The sequence below is a fragment of the Bolinopsis microptera genome, chromosome 3 (genome assembly GCF_026151205.1).
Source record: "Bolinopsis microptera isolate Bmic1 chromosome 3, MBARI_Bmic_1.0, whole genome shotgun sequence".
NCBI lineage: Eukaryota > Metazoa > Ctenophora > Tentaculata > Lobata > Bolinopsidae > Bolinopsis > Bolinopsis microptera.
The window spans coordinates 8,179,387-8,201,093 of record NC_087074.1 but is presented as its reverse complement, the minus strand read 5'-3'; the positions used below and the strand labels follow the sequence as shown (position 1 = coordinate 8,201,093).

The 21,707-nt window shown below is 39.6% G+C and overlaps 3 protein-coding genes across 6 annotated transcripts in view; 1 reads left to right on the top strand and 2 right to left on the bottom strand.

Moving 5' to 3' along the window:
* Positions 1 to 14,532, bottom strand: part of LOC134813563 (membrane-associated phosphatidylinositol transfer protein 2-like) — a 50,200-nt gene extending 35,668 nt beyond the window's left edge. For 3 of the 4 annotated variants that reach the window (XM_063821389.1, XM_063821391.1, XM_063821390.1), the window contains exons 1-2: positions 14,501 to 14,532; positions 78 to 229 (exon numbers count right to left, since the gene is read on the bottom strand). In XM_063821389.1, coding sequence (XP_063677459.1) covers positions 78 to 155 — 78 coding nt within the window. In that variant the 5' untranslated portion in view covers positions 156 to 229; positions 14,501 to 14,532. Of the gene's footprint in view, positions 1 to 77; positions 230 to 14,500 lie in introns of those variants that run through there. The other variant, XM_063821392.1, reaches the window with a different exon arrangement.
* Positions 1 to 21,707, top strand: part of LOC134812251 (2-oxoisovalerate dehydrogenase subunit beta, mitochondrial-like) — a 704,467-nt gene that overhangs the window by 100,459 nt on the left and 582,301 nt on the right. The gene's annotated exons all lie outside the window — the stretch shown is intronic.
* Positions 4,602 to 9,665, bottom strand: LOC134812677 (uncharacterized). The gene is made up of 2 exons (XM_063820181.1): positions 9,387 to 9,665; positions 4,602 to 9,266 (listed from the first exon to the last, which is right to left on the bottom strand). The coding sequence occupies exon 2, from the start codon at positions 8,804 to 8,806 to the stop codon at positions 5,099 to 5,101; it is 3,708 nt and encodes a 1,235-aa protein (XP_063676251.1). The 5' UTR covers positions 8,807 to 9,266; positions 9,387 to 9,665; the 3' UTR covers positions 4,602 to 5,098.

Below are 21,707 nucleotides of genomic sequence, written 5' to 3'. Positions count from 1 at the left end.
TAATTTATGAAATAAGAAAACCATATTTTACAACAAGGAGCTTTTACAGACCTAGTCTATAAACTTTATTAACAAACCTGGATCATGTACAGTTGAGCAATTTTGTACTCCTCCACAGACATGGGCAATGGTATGCGATATTCTTTAATCAACATTCTTCAAGCGTAGCAACAAGGGCCTGGAAGCCTCCCTTTCCCTCAGGTGTTCCTTTTCAATGCTATTTTCATAGCTATAAAAGTATAAGTACTAAAGTTTCTGACATTTATCGTATGGTATTTACATTAACTAGAACTTCATTTCGTTTTACATAAAATGTGTCCACATATTATATAAATAATTACTCTGGTGGGTGGACGCTTTATTTCCAATAACTGTAATTTTTCAGTTCCTGCTGAACTTAGCTCAGTTCTCTGGCATACAGCAGTAAAGCTCAATATATTAAACATGAAACACAGTGCTATAACAGCATGAAACCATGATATGTGTACTGTCCATATAAGGATTGATCGATTTGTTGCATGTGTGGTGAACTATTGGATCTTAGAGCATGACGGAAGTTTTCTTGTACATTCTTGATCTTTGGGCTGTTCACAAGATCGTACACAGTTTGATTTTTTTAAATCTTGAATTATTCTATGGAATTGAGGCATACCTCAACATTGAAATTTGACTGATTAATCAACTGATGAGGTTTTTGCACCATCAACCGTTATTTGTTCTATCAGATTTGTATACTTCAACTTGGCATCGCTGTGTACAATGAGATAAGATCGACATGCCCATAAGTTTGGTTAGGGTCAAATGTTTTACTTGACGTAACCAGTGGCATAAGGTTCCCTGTAGAAACGTAAAATTGGACAAAATTGAACAAATTGGATTATTTTAGAGGATACAATTTGCTACGGTACTACCTTAGTTAAGCTATAACTGTTATAGGAAGTTCTACCGTTATAGTACTACAGTTTTAACTACTAGTATGCTTTCAAGCATTTCCCTCCAACACAGTGTCATATCACAAGAATGAGCTCATATAACTAGATCTGTGAGCTAAAAGAAAACAAGCAGAGACTGTTATACAGTGCAAGTGATAAAACAAACATGCCAGGACACATTTAATTAATTCATGCAGCAGTATGTTAAAATAAGTCAGGGTAAAAAATAATACCAATGGGTACCAGTACGGACACCAAACGTATGCATCAAAAGACAAAATATATTGTAGTGTTAGCAAAGGCCCCAGCCTATTTAAAATACACGTAGTGCCAATATTCCACAAGCGGCAAGGGGTCAAGACATTTTATGTGTAATTACAGAGGGCCTTTGACATTAATCTTTAAGGCCCTGGGGGCATTTTCAAACACACCATACACATTTGCTTGTAAATTCTAGGTGGTAATTACTTGGCCACATTCTTCTTATCGATGATAACAGTCTTAGCTCTAAGAATTGCCCTAACATCAGGCAAACCATATAACGGTAGACGGGGTAGACCACGCATAAACTTACTAGGTATAATACAAGATGATTTGAAAGAGCATCATTCTAGTTAGAAACTGTTAAGAAAACAGAAGTTAATAACTGTAAATTAAATCTTGATTGACATACCTTGCATGCCATTTTTCGCGCGCCGCCGAAGGCTGACTGACAGAGGACATGAAAAATGGATTATGATTACAAGAAATCTCAGTATGAAACTCATCAGCCTATCAAATGAAGAAGACATAATTCCATAAATATTAAAATTTCTATAAAAATTCCTATTAGACACAGACACATCTGTCCTATCAAAGATGTCATATGACAGTTCCCAGTAGTGGCCAAGCTTATTTGCCTGATATCCATGAAGGGGAAAGGCATCTAATCCCCTTTTGAATCCAGTAACCGACTCACTAGCTTTCACAAGTGGTGGTAGACTGTTCCAGTAGCGCAAGACCCTTTGGGCAAAGAAGTCACTCTCATTTGTGGTTAATCTGTGTGGCTTTGACCTAGCAGAGACAGTCCTACCAGCACGACCAAATATATCAGACCCATAATCCACAAAGCCTTCCTGGATCTTGAACATCTCAATGAGATCCAAACGGACCCTACATTCAAGCAAGGTTTTGAGCTTCTAGTAATCCAGTCTCTCTCTGTAGGTCATGAGGCCCAATCCATCGATCATACGGGTGAATGATCTTTGAACACCTTCCAATTCAAGGATCAGTGACCAGTTTCCATGCCTTTCGAACAATACTCTATATGAGGCTTTACCAGTGACTTATTATACAAGCCCAGCATAACGCTTGTTTCCCTGTCATCACTCCTGGAGTAATGGATATTATATGTTTATTTCAATAAATATAATAATCAATAAATTAGAATAGAATCTTGTCTTCTTTTCAGCCCACTCTTCTGAAACCTCTTCCTCTACATTCTCAACCTCATCATCAACTTCCTCATCTTCATCATCAACATCATCACCCCTGTCTTCATCGCTGGTGGTGTGTGCAAGATTTAGGTCCAGTTCGTCATCAGGTATTGCTTTCTCATAATACCGTCCTCTGTGTCCTCTCACTGCAATCAAAACTGTTTTAAGTAGCTCAAATCGCAAACGACGTCTGCGATGATGAGGCTTTTGTCCTGGCTGGTCTTGGCTGCCAGAAGTGTTGCCACTTGTTTAAGGAACATGGTAGCCTGTGGGCCCATACCTCCGGTGGTCGAGAATACAAGGCCATTGCAGGTTACTTTTTCGATCTGTAACATGCACTTCTTAATGCTAAAGACAGAATTCTCAATTCAATGTCCAAAAAGCAAGTTACTTTGCTCCTTTTGATTGACTTTAGCAAAGCCTTTGACCTTGTGGATCACTCCATACTCCTGAATAAGCTCGAGCACTATGGCATAAGAGGTCTCGCTCTAAACTGGTTTAAATCATATCTTAGGAACAGAAACCAGTTTGTATCTATTGGATCCTCTGAATCCTCAGCCAACCCCATTATTTACGGTGTACCCCAAGGTTCAATTTTGGGACCTCTCCTTTTTATTATCTACATAAACGATCTTCCTCAAATATCAGAAATAGCTAATTTCATCATGTACGCAGATGATGCAAACATTTTCCTAACAGGAGAAAATATAAACGAGGTTTATGATAAGCTCAAAATTCTTAGCGATGTCTTAGTTAAATGGGTAGATAACAACGGTTTAGCTTTAAATCTTAAAAAAACGAATTATATGATCTTTTCTCGGCAAAGAAACCTCATTTATCGCGATGTAGTAATTTCTGGTGTCACAATCGAAAGAAAAACAGAAGCCCGTTTCTTAGGAGTTATAATAGATAACAAACTGAACTGGTCGCAACATATTTCTGCCATGAAAATGAAAATGGCCAGATACATTGGAGTCATGTACAAACTTAAAAAATATTTGCCTCTGGAAGCACGTTTACAAATATATCACAGCTTTGTTCAGTCTCACCTTAATTACTGCTCCCTCGTCTGGGGTTTTGCTGCCAAATCCCATATAGAAACACTATTTGTAAAACAAAAAATGGGTCTTAGAGCAATACTACCAGGTTTTGTTAATTACTGGTACAAAGATGGTACACCACCAGCAAGTACCAAGTCTGGTTTCTATGTACACAAAATATTGACAGTTCATAGTATCATTGTGAAGAACGCATTAGTGTTTATACATAAGCTGAAAAACTTCCCAAGTCTAGTGCCTCCCTCTATAAAGAAAACAATACCTAACAGTGCACCAATATTTAACGTCGCCGATCCGTATTCGAGTTTTACAACTTTATGGTCAGATGAATACGGTAAACACCCTTACAATAATTCAGTATTCTACAAAGGTCCACTATTAGCAATAAACAGATATAGTGTCGCAGCAACTTCCTTACCAAGTCTCTTCAACCTTAACATCTACAAAAGGTGCATAAAAAACATGCTCATTGATCAACAAAACGAGGGCATCACAGACGAATGGCCTAACTTTATGTTACACAATATAACGGGACTAAGGAAATCAGAGCGCAACATCAACCGTAATGCTAATAATAACTCTGTCTCAATACCATAAGCACGCCATCACAGAATCAATTTCACTGCATACCATCTCAGTTACACTGCCATCAATTCGCCAGCAAAAACGGCATGACGCTATGCGACTGATAACAGTCGTTAAATTTTAAAATTTTGGAATAGCTAGCTAGCCGTAGCTATGCACCTGTTTCCACTCTAACAACTCTTATAGCGCATTAATATGATAATTTCAACTAAAGGCAACTTTATATGTGCTCAGCTATGTTTTGTTCGACAAGCTCCATTATATACATTTTAATCTTTTTAATGAGATCTAATCTTGTGCGAGTTTTGAGTTTGAATTGGTACACAGCGGTCTCCATATTTCCTTTCTTTCTCTCTCTCATGCTTACTATATACTATACTGTACATCTTTGCTGGGGTGTTGTGATTAGCGTTGCTTTTGGCTCCGGGGTGTAAAACCCTGATATCAAAAAATGCCATCTCCATTGGTGACCACAGACCTATAGCTGCAATGTCAAGCCTGTTGGAACCCTGTTCTTGGGTTAATTAAATAACAAATAATACTTGTTGTGTGTCGAGAGTTACCAAATGAGACAGTTGTTAACAGAGTTACATTAAATATTAAACATCCTGTAAATAGTACATATTAGTAATAATAAATCTCACGACATTCTCCCCAGCTAAATAATAGAAGTCAATATTGAAGTCAAAATTACTTTAATCTCTCACAAAACTATAAAACAGGGGTAAAATTTAAATTATAAAACGGTAAAAAACGGTTCATAAAACTGAGATATAAAACGGCGAATATAAACGTAATATCGTCTCCGCGCGGCTGCGCTATATCATAAGATAATTAGATTAGAAATGTTTATGGAGACGGCTTCCAGATATGCGAAAGTCCCCGCGCGTTACGTAAACTAGTAATCAGGTTGCTGCCACAGAGTGACGGCGCCATTACGTACACACGCATAAATTATAATTTAGGCTTTAAAACTGCCAAATATAAAATGTCTCATCAATAGTGAAAAGTCTCGAAATTCACGCGGTGATCAAGCACGATCAAGTGTCTAACCAGCCTGGAAGCGGTCAGGAGGACGAGATTCCCTAGTTGAACGGCGGGGGTTGGGCTCAGGCAGTTCGGAGAGATGACACGGTTCAGGGATACAGGAGGAGGTTGGAGGGTTAGAGGGAGCGGGAGTAGATGGAGCGACCGTAACAGAGGGGGTCACTGCAACTGGGGGTATTTCCTTTACAGCAGATCCTGTGGAGTTTTCGGCATTAGATTCGCTGACAGGTAGAGGTGCCAAGTCCCTCAACGAAACAGTGTCCTCGCGGCCCCCTGGGTACCTGACTCTAGCATTTGCGGGGTTGACTGAGACAAGATCGACCTCGTCACATAATGGATCATACTTAGACCTTCGAACGTGCCTCTTGGCCAGCACTTTTTTTTGAGTCAATAGCCAAGAAGGGACTGGTTTTCCGGAAGCGGATCTCCTTTGGAAGGAGAAAAGGCGTTCATGGGGAGTCTGGTTAGTGGCCGTACAGAGCAGAGTCCTTTGAGCATGAAGTACCTCGGGTAGGACTATCTCCCAATGGGTCAGAGGGAACTTTTTGCTTGATAGTGCTAGCTGAATAGCCTTCCATATGACGCCATTGTAACGTTCAACCTGGCTATTACCACGGGGGTTGTACTTCGAACTATTACTAAACCCTACCCCGTGATCTAGGAAGAATTTACGGAGCTCACTGCTTATCAAGGAGGGGCCGTTGTCTGAGTGTACATATCCTACCGTGCCAAACATAGAGAACAAGTTAGATAAACATCTGATTATGGTAGAAGATTCCATGTTAGGGCAGGCGTAGACAAAGGGGAACCGGCTATACTCATCTATGATGACCAGCATATACTTATTCTTTGTGCTCGATGGGAGGGGTCCCTTGAAATCAATACTAATTCGGTCCAGTGGTTTTGTAGCTTCTATTAGCGGAGGGTTTAGAGGTCTGATGAACTTGGGCTTAATCCTAGCACAGTCCCCACAATCAGCTGTTACTTTCTTGACTTGATCGATGGAGAAAGGCATGTTTCTGACCCTAACAAAGTGATATAACCTGGCCACACCTGGATGACAGAGATTTTCATGAATATCAACCAGGTCAGGGTAACCATAGGCGAGGGCTGAACAGTAGGCTCGCGAAAGGCAGTCGGCTGTGACGTTTTCGGGCCCGGGCCGATACTTGATATCAAAGTCCAAGGTGGAGAGCTCGATCCTCCAGCGCTGTATCTTATTATTTTTGATCTTCCCGTGGGTCTGATGACTAAACATGAAAGAGATAGCCTGTTGGTCGGTGATGAGAGTGAATTTTCGTCCTGCTAAATAATGTTGCCATTTTCGACATGCTTCAACAATAGCGCAGGCCTCCTTCTCCACAGCGTGGTGTCTGCGTTCATGTGCTTTTAGGGTCCTAGAGAAAAATGCAACAGGCTTACCACCTTGGTTAAGACTAGCGGAAAGGGCAAACTCAGAAGCATCTGATTCAAGGACGAGATTATCACGATCATTGGGACACACGATACATGAACTTGCGATTTTTGATTTAATACTCTCGAAAGCAGTATTACAAGTCTCTGACAGTGGAAATGAGGGTTCCTTAATGAGTGGCTGGACCATATCTGAGTACTTTTCTACCCACCGTGAGTAGTATGAAAACAAACCGAGAGCTCTCTGCAAGGAAGCAGGGTCCTTAGGCAATGGCAGTTTAAGTAAGGGCTCCATGCGGTCTGGATCAGGTCTCATCTGACCTTTTGAGACCAAGTAGCCTAGGATATTAATAAAGGTAGTAGGCCCCGCTGTTTTCTCCTTGTTGAGGGTTAGACTATATTTCTCTACAATGTCTAGAAACTTCTTCACATTCTCGTCATGTTCTTCTTGTGACTCACCCGCCACCGTAATATTGTCAAGATAGGCGAAAGTCCCCTCGAGCTTCTCCTGTTCTATGATTTGGTCAATGACTCTCTGGAAGGCTGCTACCCCATTTTTAACACCAAAGGGGATGACGTTGAACTCAAATAACCTTCCGGCGGCTTCGAATGCGGTATAAGACTTTTCGTTTTCCATTATTGGTATTTGATAATACGCAGACTTAAGGTCAAAGGTGCTGTAGATTGAGTACTTTGCAATGCTAGATACAACCCTCTCCATGTTTGGTAATGGATATGCGTCCAGTAGTGTGAATTTGTTTATCGTGCGAGAGTAGTCTACAACCATCCTCGGTTTTGTGTTCGGCTTGTTGAGGCCAGTAACTAGAACCTGAGCCCTCCATGGGCTCTTGCTTGGCCTGATTATGTCACTTTCAAGTAGGCTATCAATGGTTTGTTTAATGAAAAATGACTCTTGATCGGAAAACTTGCGAGAACCGCAGGCAATAGGACGGAGATTACCCTCGAGATTGGCGAACAAAGATGGGGGCTCGATATCTGCTTTAGCCAGTGAGCAGGAAATTGACGGAGAAAAGGGACTGGTGAGTTCGATGGGTGCTTTGTGACCACTAAATGAAAGTACCAGGCGCTCGTGTTCCTTCAAAATGTCCAAACCCAGTATGATATCGCAACACAACTGTTCAAGAACCATGAGGCGCACGTTACAGAGGGAATGTTCATTTAAGTTTATATCAACATGACAGGCACCCACAGTTCTACTCACATGATTTTCTGATGCTAATGTTATTGAATTATTACAGTTTGAAAGTTTAACGCCTAATTTAGAAGCAAAACTTTTAGAAATGAAGCTTTCGGAGCTTCCTGTGTCAATTAGGAGATAGCCATTGAAATGGTCATTTACCTTGACGTTTACTACGGAGTGGGAGAGGGATGAGGGGTAAGGAGTCGACGAGGTAGCAGCGAGGAAGGGAGTATAGGCGTCCATCTCAGCAGGTACGTGATCATCGTTAGCAGGCCGGTGCATGGCTGCAGAGCGTTTGTCAGGATTTCTCTTGCGTTGTCGGCAAACACTGCTGAAGTGGCCCCGTCTGTCACAGTTGTGGCAGGGTGCATCTCTTGCAGGACAAACTTTTCGGTCGTGAGGGCTGTAGCCGCAGTAACCGCAGTGTTTGTCTCCTCCTTTTTGTGATTGGAATTGGGCACGGCCCTGAACAGCTGCAACATGAGAGATAGACTCTTGACCAACAGAGCATGAATCGGTTGCCGCTAAGTGACCTTCGTCAGAAGCCCGGTGATTGTAGTGCTTACTCTCCCTGAGGGCTTGCTCAAGTGTGGTAGCTGCCTTAGTTGTGTCAGATAAGGATTTAGTATCCTCAAGTAGCCGTTGGCGGATCTGATGTGAGCTCAATCCTGATATGAATGCCGTTCTGATACATTCCTCTTGGTGCGCTGCAGCAGTTACCTCCTTGAAGTCACACTCTTTAGCTAGTTTTTCTAGTGCCAGTAAGTATAATTCGATGGATTCTCCTTCCTTCTGGGTTCTCATGGCCAGGCAGTGACGAGCATAGTTTGGGTTTTTCGTCTTTACGAATAGAGCCTGTAAGAGGGTGCTGGCTTCAGTGTATTTAGTTAGCCCCGATATGTGCAGGAAGATATCAGGGCTAATAAAGTTTATTAAAACCTTGTATTTATCTTCGTCACTAGTTACGGTTTCTTTCAGTGTCTCGATGAAGTTGTCCATCGTAGTGCTCCAATGTGTGTATTTGTTTGCGTTTCCTCCTTGAGTTGATGTAGCTAGGTCCAGTTCTAGTCTATCCGGTCTCAGTACTTTATCCATACTTTTGTTTAGTTGAGGATGTTTAAAGTGTTGTGTGTCGAGAGTTACCAAATGAGACAGTTGTTAACAGAGTTACATTAAATATTAAACATCCTGTAAATAGTACATATTAGTAATAATAAATCTCACGACAATACTCAATTATTATAAATACAAATTAGATGAATAAAGAGGTTATACAAATAAATGGTGTTTCAAATGTAACCTTGTTACTCTATGTACTCACCCTCAAATAGTGAATGAGTGATTGAAATGTGATTGGTGTGACTCAGCTACTCACACTGCTATAACTAATACACAAATCAATACTAAACTAAATAATGTCTTTTTACTATTAGATTAAACTACTATTAAATTAAAACTACTACTCCTGATGATGATGTTCTTCTTACTATAAATGAGGTACTTCTGAATGATGAGGACTTCAACTAAACTGGAACTGATAACTATAATAAAAACCCTGGGGGAAAACTACCGTGAGTAAAGTGAAAGGTAATCCACGTGAAACTATAAATGAAAGTGAAAGAGGAAGCGGGAACTCCTAGACTAAACTACTAAACTATAACTATAAACTACTTACCACTCTTTCCACGTCACAGAACACAGATAGTATCTGTCGACTGGAATCTGTGGGATCACTAAAACAACGTCACTCCTCTCCCTTCTGCTACGCTAGAGTCTGGAGTCGACAACGTCACTCCTCTCCCTTCTGCTTCGCTAGAGTCTGGAGTCAACTAAACACTGGACACTCCTCTCTCTTCTGTTACTTCAACTAGAGTCTGGAGTCGAGCCTTGTCTGCCTTCTGGAGTCCCTTTACCCCAACACTGTATATACAATCACTGGAACTAAACCTTTGCTAAAGTGAGATACAGGGTTAGTAATATGAAGTACAAAAACAAGCTACAAATAGAATTAAGATTCTAACATTCCCCCTACTTTAAAAAAGAAAAAGTACTTACTAATAATTTAACTCATGACTTTTACAATCTTAAAGTCATAACTCCCTATACTTTCTTTGTTAAAAAATAGATATCCGACTATCCAAGTTAAATTAGGAAATAAACTCTAGAAAAAATGTTAAGTTAAAAATATTCTAATCCCGCACGCTGCACAAAAACGTGTCGTGCGCGCTAAAAATACTTTCTATGAGTTTGAGCTATATAAAAAAATGCGCGGCTCAATCTGAGTTAATCCTAAATACGTGTCGATACACTGTCATGAAAGCAGATAACTAAAAAAGCAGTTAACGATTATTCCATATTCGGCGAGTCACGTGGTACAAGTGGATTAAATCTCTGTTAACGCGGGAAAAACATCCGCTGTAAAACAGGCTAGTGGCTAAAATGACTGCCTTCCACGCTGAGCGTGAGATCTGAGAGATATAATACTTGTACAAAACGTCCGATAGAATTAATACAGTCTAACTATTAGCTAATAACTATCAAAGTTCTTAATACGAAAATCTCTTTTCTATGAACGGAATGGAAACATCGTTCTTAGACTGACAGGTGCACAAAAAATACCCATCCAACACTGTAAACAAGTGTGATCTTTAGAGATTTCTGTATCGAGTTATCGTAATGACAGAAAAACTGCGCAGTGGAAGCGTGCTGGGCCCATAACCCAGAGGTCGGTGGATCGTAACCACTTCCTGCTACCACTGTTGGAACCCTGTTCTTGGGTTAATTAAATAACAAATAATACTCAATTATTATAAATACAAATTAGATGAATAAAGAGGTTATACAAATAAATGGTGTTTCAAATGTAACCTTGTTACTCTATGTACTCACCCTCAAATAGTGAATGAGTGATTGAAATGTGATTGGTGTGACTCAGCTACTCACACTGCTATAACTAATACACAAATCAATACTAAACTAAATAATGTCTTTTTACTATTAGATTAAACTACTATTAAATTAAAACTACTACTCCTGATGATGATGTTCTTCTTACTATATGAGGTACTTCTGAATGATGAGGACTTCAACTAAACGAGGAGAAAAGAATATTCAAACAATATACACATAATATAGCAATGGCCAATTGGCTGACTATAAGGTCATGGCCTGAACAAACAATTTTTTTTAAATAGTCAAGTGATGCTAAAGCAGAGCACAAATGTGTAATAAGTTAATAGATTAAAAAACTGATTCATGTGATGCATTCACAGAGCACAGATAAAAATACTGATTCAATGATTAAAATTATAGCTGTGAGTGTCAATAAATTACTGTGTCGTAAAAAAAGGAACGATGTACACGTGGTCTGAAATACCAATATCTCAATATCAAAAGGATAGTGTCTAGAAACATTCATAGTCCATGGTGGCAGGTATCAAGTTAAACGAAGTTACACTGACTGGCAATGTATACGATTGCCGTCTCCCTCTCTCACCCCTGACCGCTATCAGGGTGCTCCTGAGGATTGAGAATCTAATCCTGGTGCGCATATAACACATAATAGCCGCATAGTCTTCTCCTCTCTTCTGGGATAGTTTTTCAGCGAGTCTCTTGTGGTATCTTGTGGCTTGTGGACCCCATCCGCCATTTGTTGAGTATATAAGTGGAGTAAAGGTGCCTTTTTCCACCTGGATGATTCTGTTGTTGTACTTTTTCATTTTCCTCATTTCATGAACTTTATAGATCTGTTCCATATCTTTTTTGTCATATGTGGGTGAGTTGGGGTGGGTAACACAGACATCAAAGAATGTTCGTTCAAATGTGCTCCAGAGACCTCGTGAGGATACATCAGGTGCAGCTCTATCAGCATTGGTACCAACAATTTCTTCATTATCAAGGGGTATCAATGCTGGCTCAGTCACTACATCTCTGCATACTTCACGCTGCAGCTCTGCATTTAGATCGCGGATGTTGTTGTGTCTCATAGAAACATAGCCACCTTTCTTGCATATAAGTGTGTGATTCACATTATTTCTCTCTCCACAAGCACAGTGAAATGGGGTGTTAGGGATCTCCCAACCATAACGCAAGTACAGAGCATCACGGAACTCAATCTTGTTCAGGGAGTAGCCAAATCTCTTCAATGGAAGTGCAGTAAGCCAACATCCTGAACCTTTCTCTTTGATGAACTGGAGAGATCTCTTTAGGTTGGGATCTCTTACACTGTCCTCTATTGATTTGCTAACCGTAAATAAGTGTTTCTCCTTGATTGCCTTGAGACTTTTTATAGTGTCATTTTGAATTGACATGTTGTAATATTCAAGGGTGTTTTGCTGGTTGATAATCAGGTCTGTGAGGTCTTTTGTGATGGTGACTGAGGCTGTGAATTCTCTATTGCAGTTTTCAACTGGGTTGGAGATACCTAGGCCACCATGTCTGACTGGCAATGCAAATATGGAGCGGTCCAAGTCTGATACGTTCTTACCCAAGATTGCTGGAATAAAATCTGTTCTGATGCAATCCTCCAATGGTTGAAACAAGTGACTTATACCCGGGATGGTCCTCTGAATGAACGTCCACCGGTGACAAATTCCCTTAGTATATGCAGTCAAAGCAGCTTGGGGCTCCTCAACAGCAATTGATGACAACAGCTTGATGTCCTGACACCATTTATGGACTTTATCTGAGACATATTTGTTCTTAAAAACTTCGCTGCCAATTGCTGCACCCAAATGGCGTTCTCCTTCAGACTCGATTTTAATACCAGTGCCTGAGAATACTTTCTGCGCAAGATCTAGGTCCTCGGTTTTCTTCACAATCAGGACGGTCTTACTGGCTTTTGGGTAATATCCATACTTTGGTCCTTGCTCCAACAGCGTATCCCACCATATCTTAATACCTTCAATCTTTCCACCAGCACTACTGTCGTCTGCATACCAAGACTGTTTGCAAACACTGGGCTTGGAGGCTGTGGCTAGGTCATCTACTAGAGGCTTGATCCCTAACGCATAGAATGCCATTGCTGCTACATCTCCCTGAGTTGAACCTTCCTCAGACTTAAGTTGGTAGTGGTCCTCGGTAGTATTAATGATCAGGTCTGCTGGCTTTTGGTAGTGGTTCTTTAGATACTGATAGAGCGGAGGACAGATCTCATGAACATTGTGAAGGGCTGCTTCTCTATTAAGACGATTGAACGCATTATCAGCGTCAACCTGTAGTATTGCTTCAGTGTCACTGTCTTCCCAGATCTGTCTCATTGCATGAATGGAAGCCTCTATTCCTGATTTGAGCCCTGCACAGGTCTGCAGTGGGCCAGCAGCATATTGTATATCAGTTTTGAAAGACATTATAACTGCTTTTCCAATGATTCTGCGCAATATCTCGCCGATTCCAATTGGTCTTACACCAGGTTTCCCGTTCTTATCCTGGCCTTTATCAAGAGGGATTAATCTGCATGCAGTGAACTCTTTCAGACAGCTACGATGGATATCTTCTCTACAAAGGCGCCTTGCAACAATTGCTATAGACTCAGCAAGTGTCACTGATGCTTTGCCAAATGATTTGCTGCAGATGATATGCTTCCACAAATCTGAGTCCGTTAGTGTTGGGTCGCCTGATCCATCCAAATATAAACAAGCCCTCTTGACAGTCTCTGCGTCAATCCTCTCAAATATCACTTCCTGAGGTGGAGGAGTACTGTGAGGGTGCAGAACAACTGGATCTGCTTTAACAGCTGGAGGGTGTTTCTCCCCAAGGACCTGTTTAATGTTTGCTGTTAGGCTGTGAACTCCTAAGGTGTCATTGGAACTGTCAACATATTTGGTGGCTTGTTTAACTTTCCCAAGAAGTATTAGTCGGCAGAAACTCTTCTTCCTGGATTCCTCGCTGATTTTTTGTTGCTGCACCAAGGCTTTCTGAATACTCCTGCACTCCATCATTAGATCGTCAAGTTCTCCATTTTTCCATTTAACCAAACGCTTGGTGAGATATGTTACATGGTCTCTTGCTTTTGACTTGCTTGACGGTTTTTGCAACATGATTGGCAAGAAGATATGAACCAGTGCGAACGATAGCCTTTCCCACTTGGTAGCATCTGCAAATAAGAGGATGAGCCGAGTCAGTTCTTTTATAAAGTCGCTACCTGATTTACCTCTGGGAACTAGGAAAAGATTCTTTCTCCATGTCACCATCTCTTGATAAACAGCTTGGACTTTCTCAGCTATCAACTCTTCATCAACCATTGAGCCCCAATTAATTTTGTTTGCTTTCACTGCTTGACAAGTATCACAAAACCATATCTCTTCATTATCCATCTCAGCGTACTCGGTTTCACTGATAAACAAACAAGGTGCATGGAACCATTCTTCACAGCCATCACAACCCAATGCCTTATCCGAATCCCCCACAACACTCCTACACACGGGACAGTTATAACAGATATCATTTTCCTCGTCAGGAGCATCAATGATCTGCTGGTTCTCTACATTATCCCTACATTTCTGACAAACCCACCGTTCACTGTCCACTGGTGCAGACTTGCCAAGACATTTAGGATGGAAAAATGTCTTACAGGAATCACATTGAATGCTACAAGGTTCTGATATAAGATCTTTGGGACAGATTCCACATAACAGAGAAACAACAGGTGTAACATAAGCAATACCTTCAGAAGACAGGTGTTGAGATATCTCCGGATCACAGGTGTCTGGTAGCTGTACACTCTCTGTTTCTGCTGTCTTGTCTTCACCGCTGTTTGTTATCATCGTAGTGGACTTTCCATTGTCATACCTCAATAAATGTAATAGATTTGTAGTGTTGTAATTAGTTTAAAACTTCAACTAAACTGGAACTGATAACTATAATAAAAACCCTGGGGGAAAACTACCGTGAGTAAAGTGAAAGGTAATCCACGTGAAACTATAAATGAAAGTGAAAGAGGAAGCGGGAACTCCTAGACTAAACTACTAAACTATAACTATAAACTACTTACCACTCTTTCCACGTCACAGAACACAGATAGTATCTGTCGACTGGAATCTGTGGGATCACTAAAACAACGTCACTCCTCTCCCTTCTGCTACGCTAGAGTCTGGAGTCGACAACGTCACTCCTCTCCCTTCTGCTTCGCTAGAGTCTGGAGTCAACTAAACACTGGACACTCCTCTCTCTTCTGTTACTTCAACTAGAGTCTGGAGTCGAGCCTTGTCTGCCTTCTGGAGTCCCTTTACCCCAACACTGTATATACAATCACTGGAACTAAACCTTTGCTAAAGTGAGATACAGGGTTAGTAATATGAAGTACAAAAACAAGCTACAAATAGAATTAAGATTCTAACAAAGCCTTGCCCCATCATCAAGAAAGGTGCCAGGGCGAAGGCTTTCTCCAGTGCATGGCTGGACTGTGGGCTCTACAACAACCTAATTACAGATTTTTTTCAAGAATGCTTGCAATGGTGTCTCTCACACAGGAAGAGCAAAGTGCAAAGAAACTGCCACAAACTGCTACAAACTGCTACTAACTGCTACAAACTGGCACTAACTGCCACAACCTGCTACTAACTGCTACAAACTGGCACTAACTGGCACAAACTGCTACTAACTGCTGCAATCATACCCACGCATTCGCGCGCCGTTTGCAGCAGTTAGTAGCAGTTTGTAGCAGTCAGTGCCAGTTTGTAGCAATTAGTGCCAGTTTGTAGCAGTTTGTAGCAGTTGTGCGCGGCGTGCGTTGCGCAGTAAAGACACGCGCGCAACTGCTGCAAATATTCTGTTGGAAACCAGACGTTTTCTTTTATTTTCAAAATTGGCCCCTACCAGTAACGTTTCCTGGGAAGGGCTCTCATGGATAGAGCAAGTACATTTTAGGTTTATACCTTACCTTGTAGCGCGATGCACTACTGGGTCGCGCGCGCATCAAATAATGCTTTTCACAACCACAGATCGGCGAGATACGAAGGATTGACATCGTCAATCAATACCTTACCATGCAAGACGCGCTCTGGACAGAGGTTTGCTCTATCCAGAGCTCTTGCGCTTGTAGTAGCGCGCGCCCGCCGACCCGTGTGAAGCGCGAAAGCACATGTGACATGATTAGGTGAAGTCAAAGGTTAAACAAGAAACTGTTAAAAGCAAATTAAAGGTTAATATCGCGTTTTTACGATACAGGGGAACAGCGAACTCGTGCGCGGCGGGTTATACAACGTATGACTTAAGTAAAACGATATTTGAACTGTTTTAAAGTAATCATGGAAATATAAATGATATAAAAATTTGAAATACAAATTCGTTCATTTTAATTTCAAATATGTACCATTACACCATTCAAATAATTACCATTACAATAAAATGTTGCATTGTAAATATTTAATGATGACGATATATTATTTGTAGGTTTACAACCTACCAGGACGCGCGCCGAGTTGGACTCGTCGACGGTCCAATATATGGAACAGATATTTTACTTGATTGACGATGTCAATCCTTCGCATTTCGCCGATCTGCTTAATCTGTGGTTGCGAGAAGCATTATTTGATGCGCGCGCGACCCAGTAGTGCATCGCGCTACAAATATTTTACGAGTATCACCCGTTAATATATTATGATTTAATAAAAAATTTTACAAAGCTGGCTTCGGGCTTAGGTTGCTCTAACCAGAGCCCTCTCACTTGCAGAAGCGCGCGACCGCCGAAGGCGGCAAATTCAATTTGTAAAACAAGCGCGTCACGCAGTACGCGTATACACATGGCTATGTGAAGGGCTTAGGTAAAATTACAATTTATTTTTTTTAAAACCACGGATAGTTTTAAATTTACGTTTTCGTATGATTATAAACAAGTTAAATCTGTTTTCAAGAATACGCAGCTTTGGCGGCCAGTTAATATTGACTTATACATAAAACTGAATTTTAAATAAAAATGTGAATATATTAAAATTTAAAACTTTCAAAACGGAGGCTTATAAATATTATTATATTATGATTGTAAAATAAAGGATAAAATTTTAAATTTGTTTCACAAAAAAACCTGTTTCACTACATACCATACCATAAAACCTGAACATGAAATTAGCATTAACAAATGTAAACAGTACGGTAAAAATTTAATTGTTCCCCTTGAACAGTGCAGTGAACAGAGCGAGCAATAAATAAAAATATCATATTTTTAAAAGAAATGTATTAAATTTACACTATGTGGTTGGGGCATTTTGCATAGTAAATATGGTTACTACTCCTATATATCATATTATTTGATTGGTATTAATACCAGAATTAATTAATATCAGAAATCGAATTCGATTTCTGATTATTTCCCTAGGAATATATTTATTATATCTCAATTTGGCTTTAGGTAGGGTGCCCCGCTAAAAGAACTGAATTCTTCCAGGAAGCATCCCGTGCACAGAGCTTGGTCTACAGTGTGAAACAAATTTTAGTGAAACAAATTTAAAATTTTATCCTTTATTTTACAATCATAATATAATAATATTTATAAGCCTCCGTTTTGAAAGTTTTAAATTTTAATACATTCACATTTCTATTTAAAATTCAATTTTATGTACAAGTCAATAACTGGCCGCCAAAGCCGCGCATTCTTGAAAACAGGATTAACTTGATTATAGTTATACGACTATGTAAATTAAAAACTATCCGTGGTTTTTTCTTTTAAATAAATAAATTATAATTTTACCTAAGTCCAAAGCCAGCTTTGAAAAATTTACTATTAAATCATAATATATCGTCAACTTTAAATATTTACAATGCAACAATTCATTAATCTGTAAACACGCGTACTCCAGCCCCTAAACGCATAAATTGTTATGCGGCGCGGCTCAAGCCGCGCACGCACGTATTATTTTATACTGTTTGCTTTCTAATAAATATCGTGCCAATGTGTACGTCTAAATTGTAAACGTTCACGTTTTGTGTAAAGTGAATCCAATTGGGACTAGTGACAAGGATAAGGACCCAAGTGCCTGTACGGCTTTTTCGGGCCCCTGTGGACCACTACTCTTGAAATCACTCTACAACATTGAACATCTATATCTACTACGTCATTTGGCAATTATTGTCATTAATCTAACTTTCTAATTAATTGCCGAGGGGGAAGAGTAAACGCTTCACATTAAAATTCAATATACAAAATTCAAAACCATCAATACGGTATTAAATATTATGGACAAGTCTATAGATCTATTTCGTAGTCATATATTCACATGATTTGCTTTATATTATATTATCTTAATACTGTAATGAAGTACAGTAGGATTTGTGTTTCGAGAAAGAAAGGTTGCGGTCAAATTATTAACAAAAGTAAACAAAAGTCCATCAGGGACTCCGTGGAGTCGAAAAAGGTACACGGCTGCTGTCTGGTGCTGCTAGGCATTTATTGATCAAGATGTTTTATTGTATTGATTTATAATGATTCTATTGTTCGTGACTAATCAAGTTCTAAGTGGAGGTATAAAGTGCTGCTCAAGATACTTCGTCATCTCATGTCCAGTATAATGATTAAGATAGTATACAATGCAGTTTTAGTAGTTGACCCATACAGTTAAGTCCGTCATAACTCACAATCGTTAAGTCGTCGGTCAATTGTCAAAGTCGTTGTGTGTTTATTCGTTGAGATAGCAGTAAGATAAGATGTTACGCGCGCGCGCGTTTAATCCCGTCGACGTGAAATGTGACAATGAAAACTCCATAGAATTATTATTTTCGCGCGTTACGTAGAGTTTACCAGTGTGTAATACTAGTTAACACTGGGTGTACACTGAGTGTAAGTGTAAGTTTCATATACAAGCCGTTGAATATTTCCAATTTTGAGTGTATCGTGAGCATGTTTTACAGTGCGATTGCTCGGTACTAGTGTGTTTGTGTATATATATATATGTCATTTGTGGAGTATGGTGTAAGTAATGTTTTTGGTTGGAGTGCAGTGGTTATATGTATGAGAAAAGATATATGGTCATTTTAGTAACTCACATAAATCAGAACTTGAGCTCATTTGTGGCAAAATTAAGCTCACACCAATCAAGTGTATCATGCTTGAATTGCAATTCTCGTAAGGCAATTTTCAATATATTCTTAAACCCGTTTGTCGGAGTATTAAAACTTATCTTACTTGATGTTTGTCGACAGCTGTTCCACATGTAGGATGATTGGTAGATGAATTGTGAGGATGGTTGTGATGTAATGAAATAATCCTCTCGTCGTGGTGACCTGTTAAATGATGAGTACAGTGATAATGGTTCCTCTAACTTATTAATTTTGAATAGTTCTAAGAGACAAGTGTACTTGTACAGATTGTGGACCGTCAACAACCTGTGGGTTTTAAACAAGGGCTTGGAGTGTTCTTTTTGGTAAAAGTCCACCCCCAGTCTTTGCTTATCAACAGGTCGTGTTCGGGCACACGTTTTAAACTTCTCTAGGTAAGCTTCTCTATCCCCAAACAGAATTCTTATACACTTTTTCTGTGTTTTAAAGATAGGTTCAAGTCGGTTATTGCTAATACCACCCCACACAGATATTCCAAATCCTAAATGTGATTCAAATAGAGTATGATATAAATCCTTATAATACTGCTTTGGGACAATGTGTCGTATTCTGCACAGCTTTCCTACTTCGCATTTAAGTTTTGAGTTAAGTGACTGCGTATGTGATTTCCAGTTAAGTTGGTCGTCAATAATAACGCCTAGAAATTTAGCTTCTTGAACTCTTTTAATAACTACATTATTTAAAGTTAGTATGTTCTCGTCATTTTCTACTTCCTCTTTGGCCCGTGAGGGTTTAAAATGAATAAAACAACATTTCTTAATGTTAATATGTAATAAGTTTAGTTTCATATACTTGTACACAAATGATAGAACTTCATTTCCTTTTTCGTATAGTCTTTTGACACATGTGTCTTCTATAAATATGTTAGTGTCGTCGGCAAATAGTATAAACTTTCCTATAATTGATGAGTTACGGATGTCATTAATATAAATAATAAAAAGTAAGGGACCAAGACAGCTCCCCTGCGGCACTCCATAGACTACTGGAAGTTTATCGGATTCTTCACCTAATACCGAGACATACTGGTATCTGTTCGACAGGTAACTTGCTATAAGGTTATTTGCATTTCCACGGATTCCATAATTTTCTAACTTATGCAGTAACTTTTCATGTGATATTGTATCAAAGGCTTTACTAAGATCAATAAATATTCCAAGAACGTGTTGTTTTTTCTTGAGGCAAGATTCTACGTGGTTCACTGAGTAATTTAGGGCATAACTGGTCGAGTGATTTTTACGGAATCCGTACTGGTTTTCATATAAGGAGTTCTGTGAATGAAAGAAGCTGTATAATCTATTGAATATAATCTTTTCAAATATTTTACCAAACACAGCTAGCGTTGATACAGGTCTATAGTTTTCAAGGAGTTCCTGGTTATCTTTCTTGTAAATGGGACTAATCCTTCCAACTTTAAGGTCATCTGGAAATATGCCATCTTTCATACATTCATATACATATATATTAAATTATTAACCATTCATTCTGTATGTGCACGAACATTTATTTCAATCAATCAATACCCTGAAAGTGGTTTCATTGAAAAATATACATTTTTACCCACATTATGTAGCAAAAACGGCTGAATTTTGTGCACACGCCCATATTTGGGCATACGCGTCTTGCCCATAACTCAGCCATTTTTTGTCCAATTTCAAAAAGAAAGATATCTGGGTGCACAAGAAGTCTGTAGCTACAAGTAGATAACCTCAAAGCCGCTTTATGAGCTTGTTTCAAAAACTCGATTTTTGGGGCCAAAATTAGGCATCTGAAAATGATGAAAAACTCAAATTTACAAGTATCCAAGCATTCTAGGGCCCTGAAATTGCTCTAAAACGTAAATTTGACACAGGTTAACTCCCTCTAAAAGCATGTGGGTATGTCCTTAACAAACAAGAATTCTTTGATGCCCTCTCACTCAGATATAATCTTACACTGTCTACAGCTAACAGAAGTTCCCTATGTGTATGTGGAAATCAAAATCATATCAACCATACTCTAACCTGCAAAATCGGAGGCTACGTTTCACTTAGACACAATTCACTAAGAGATACAATAGCTGAACTCCTAACCACTGTTTGCAAAGACGTTGAAACAGAACCCCAGCTTCTCTCCGTTCCTCACACACTTGAACTATCTAATGGAACAAATAGACAGATGGTGCAAGACTGGACATCAGTGCGAGATCGTTTTGGTTGCCGCTGGACAGGGCATTCACAGATGTAAGGGTACTTCACCCTCAAGCCCAGTCCAACAGTGACAAGAGCATCTCACAGATGTACCAATCTCACGAGAAAAGCAAAAAACGTGAGTACAATGACAGAGTCCTCAATGTTGAAAAGGCTACCTTCACGCCACTGGTGTTCAGTACTACAGGAGGAATGGCAACTGAGGCTTCACAGTTTCTAAAACATCTCGCTGAAAAGATCAGCCTAAAGAAAGGCCAACGGTATTGTGATGTGATGTCATTTGTCAGACGCAGACTGCGTTTTGATCTACTCAGAACCTGTATAATCTCTATCAGGGGGTACAGAGGTACCAGAACCCTTCCACCCACGGCAATAAGTGATTTGGACCTTAACCTGATCAACACTCTTAAACCCTAAAAGGTCATGGAGTGCTCTAGTTGGATGGGGGTCTAAACTACTTTTTGTTGTGATGTGATTTAGTGGTTTTTATATATATTATTACAAAGGGTTTTATTTTTATTTTTACCTCAGTTTCTAAATTTGTACCATTTTTACAGAATTTTATATAGGGTCATTGCTATATTATGTGTATATTGTTTGAATATTTTATGGTTAACCCAATGAAATGACATTCAGTATGTCCAATGCCCAGAAATATGCCTAATATAGCATGACCCACTGTTCTGGCCCACTGTGCACTGGCCGCACCCAGGATCTGAAACTTGGCACAGGTGTTCCATTACTTGTACTGTTACCAACAA

What these genes read in the sequence shown, in the direction of transcription:
- LOC134812677 (XM_063820181.1), bottom strand. Translation starts at nt 8,806, where the DNA reads ATGGATAAAGTACTGAGACCGGATAGACTAGAACTGGACCTAGCTACA.